The sequence below is a fragment of the Lontra canadensis genome, unplaced genomic scaffold (genome assembly GCF_010015895.1).
Source record: "Lontra canadensis isolate GAN:19392208 unplaced genomic scaffold, GSC_riverotter_1.0 scaffold8, whole genome shotgun sequence".
NCBI lineage: Eukaryota > Metazoa > Chordata > Mammalia > Carnivora > Mustelidae > Lontra > Lontra canadensis.
The window spans coordinates 1115593-1117592 of NW_022631002.1; the positions used below are offsets into that span (position 1 = coordinate 1115593).

The 2000-nt window shown below is 67.7% G+C and overlaps 1 protein-coding gene across 1 annotated transcript; it reads right to left on the reverse strand.

Annotated features, from left to right (window-relative positions):
* IL17C (interleukin 17C) lies at window positions 1–1328 on the reverse strand. The gene is made up of 3 exons (XM_032853783.1): window positions 1288–1328; window positions 658–986; window positions 1–276 (listed from the first exon to the last, which is right to left on the reverse strand). Exons 1-3 carry the CDS (start codon window positions 1288–1290, stop codon window positions 15–17), a joined length of 594 nt encoding a protein of 197 aa, XP_032709674.1. The 5' UTR covers window positions 1291–1328; the 3' UTR covers window positions 1–14.
* Between the last annotated feature and the right edge of the window lie 672 nt (window positions 1329–2000).

Consider the following 2000-nt stretch of genomic DNA (forward strand, 5'->3'; position numbering starts at 1 on the left):
GCCAAGGCCTCCGGTCACTGTGCCGACCTGGGCAGGACGCAGGTGCAGCCCACGGGTACGCGGATGAACTCTGCGTGGAAGGAGAAGGCCCCGGGCGTGGGCGACCCCGTGGCGTCCTGCGAGCAGGGCTGGCGCCGGAGCACCAGCAGCGTCTGCTGCAGCGGCACGGAGTTGAGCGCGGCCGTCTCTCGGCCCGTCTTGGCGCTGATGCAGCCCCGGCACAGGCACTGGGCGAAGGCCAGCTTCTGCGGGTAGCGGCTCTCGTCGGTGTCCACGCTGGGGGGACAGACGGGGTGAGGACCCTGCCCGCCACCCCCGGCTGTGCCTGGCGCTCAGGGTGCCCCTGGCCCGACGCGGGCTGAGGAAACCAGGCTTCAGGGCAGGTGGCATGGGGCCCCCTTCCCACCCGCCCAGTTCCCCGACCCCCAGCCCCGGGCCCAGCCACCCCTGCGGGGGTTCCAGCGTTTACAACGGAATTGTCCCAAGGGACCGGGGAGATGGAGGCTCCCGGCAGTCCTGCCCCGGGCTCGTGTGCTGGACCCTGCCCTCCCGTCGGGGGGTGACAGCTCCTCTAGCTGCGAAGACACTGAGGCTTGGAGAGGGGAGGGACTGGCCCAACCCTACAGGGCAGGGACCCCGGTCCCCCGCGGCCCTCACCGGTATCTCCAGGGCGAGATGGAGCGCTGGTGAATGTCGGCTTCCAATACCTCCTCAGGCCGCAGCACCGGGCACTGGGTCCCAGCTGGGGGCCTGTCATGCCGCCTTCTGCGGCCCTCCGCCTCCAGGCTGGCCACCAGGGCTACGGGCAGAGCCTGTTCCCACTTGGCGGCTCGAGCCAGCAGGTGTGGCGGGGCCTGGCCCAGGGGCAGTTCCTCAGCCGAATAGCAGCGTGGGGTCCCATGGGGGTGGGCTCCCCCCCAGAGCTGGGGGCCATGGCGGGCTGGGCTGGCAGGCAGCCAGAGCAGAAGCAAGAGGCCGGGAAGGAGCTGGTGGACAGAAATTGGGTGGTCGGGTCAGGGTGGTGCCCAGGGAAGGCGGCACCTCCCTGGCCTCCTAGCTTGCCCTAGATGGGGTGCGGCCCTCCCTCTACAGTTAGGGAAACTGAGACCCAGAGGGAAACTTAGCCCTCAGGCCAGGCTCCCCAGAGCAGCAGAGCTGCTGGGTCCTAGCTCTCTCCTGTCCCCGGATTTGGGGTTTTCCTGGACCCCGTGCCAACATCCTCTGCTTGGGGGCTGGCGGCACGGTGCAGGTGGGGGCGTGGGGAGAGCAGCGGCTCACCAGGCTCACCATGGCAGCCGTGGCGCTGGGCTGAGAGAGGCAGGTGCACTTGGCTGTGGGCCTGGAGGCTGCGGACCTGGAGGCTGCCCGGCTCCAGGTGCCCTTTATACCTCCAGCCACACCTGGGGAAAATCCGGAGCCTCTTCCTCCTGGGGAAGTGCCCAGCTACGCTTCCTCCTCCACTCCCGGGTCCCCACTGTGCCCTCCTCCCACCCCACTCCTCTCCCTCCCCCACCCAGAGGGACCCTGCCTTGCAAAAGCTGCTGAGAAGCACGTTTTAGGACTGGGCTGTACCTGCTGCTTGGCCCTGCCGTGAGTGGCACGCTGGGACAGCTTGGACTCATCTAGGGCTCGTTCCCCAGGCTGGGGACAAGCAGTTGGTCCCGTTTTTTTCTCTGAGAGGGTCCAGGAGGGGCCCCGTGTCCGCCTCCAGCGGGGCCGATGGGAGGGTCCAGAATAGGCTCCGGGGGCTGGGGACCAGCCAGGCTTCAGGTTCTGGGTTGGCTTTCTGCGGATTTACTCAACGAAACCTCCTCCAGAAGCCAGGGATGAGGAGGGGGAGGATGCCTTGGAAACCTCAAAGAAGCTGCATTTGAGGAAGTTCCCCCCCGCCCCCCTCCACCAAGGTTGTGGCTGTGGTTGGTGGGGAGGGGGCTGCCTGACCACCATCCAGGCCCCTTGGTTATCCAGAAAGGGACAGCTGGAGGCGATCTTTGGCCATC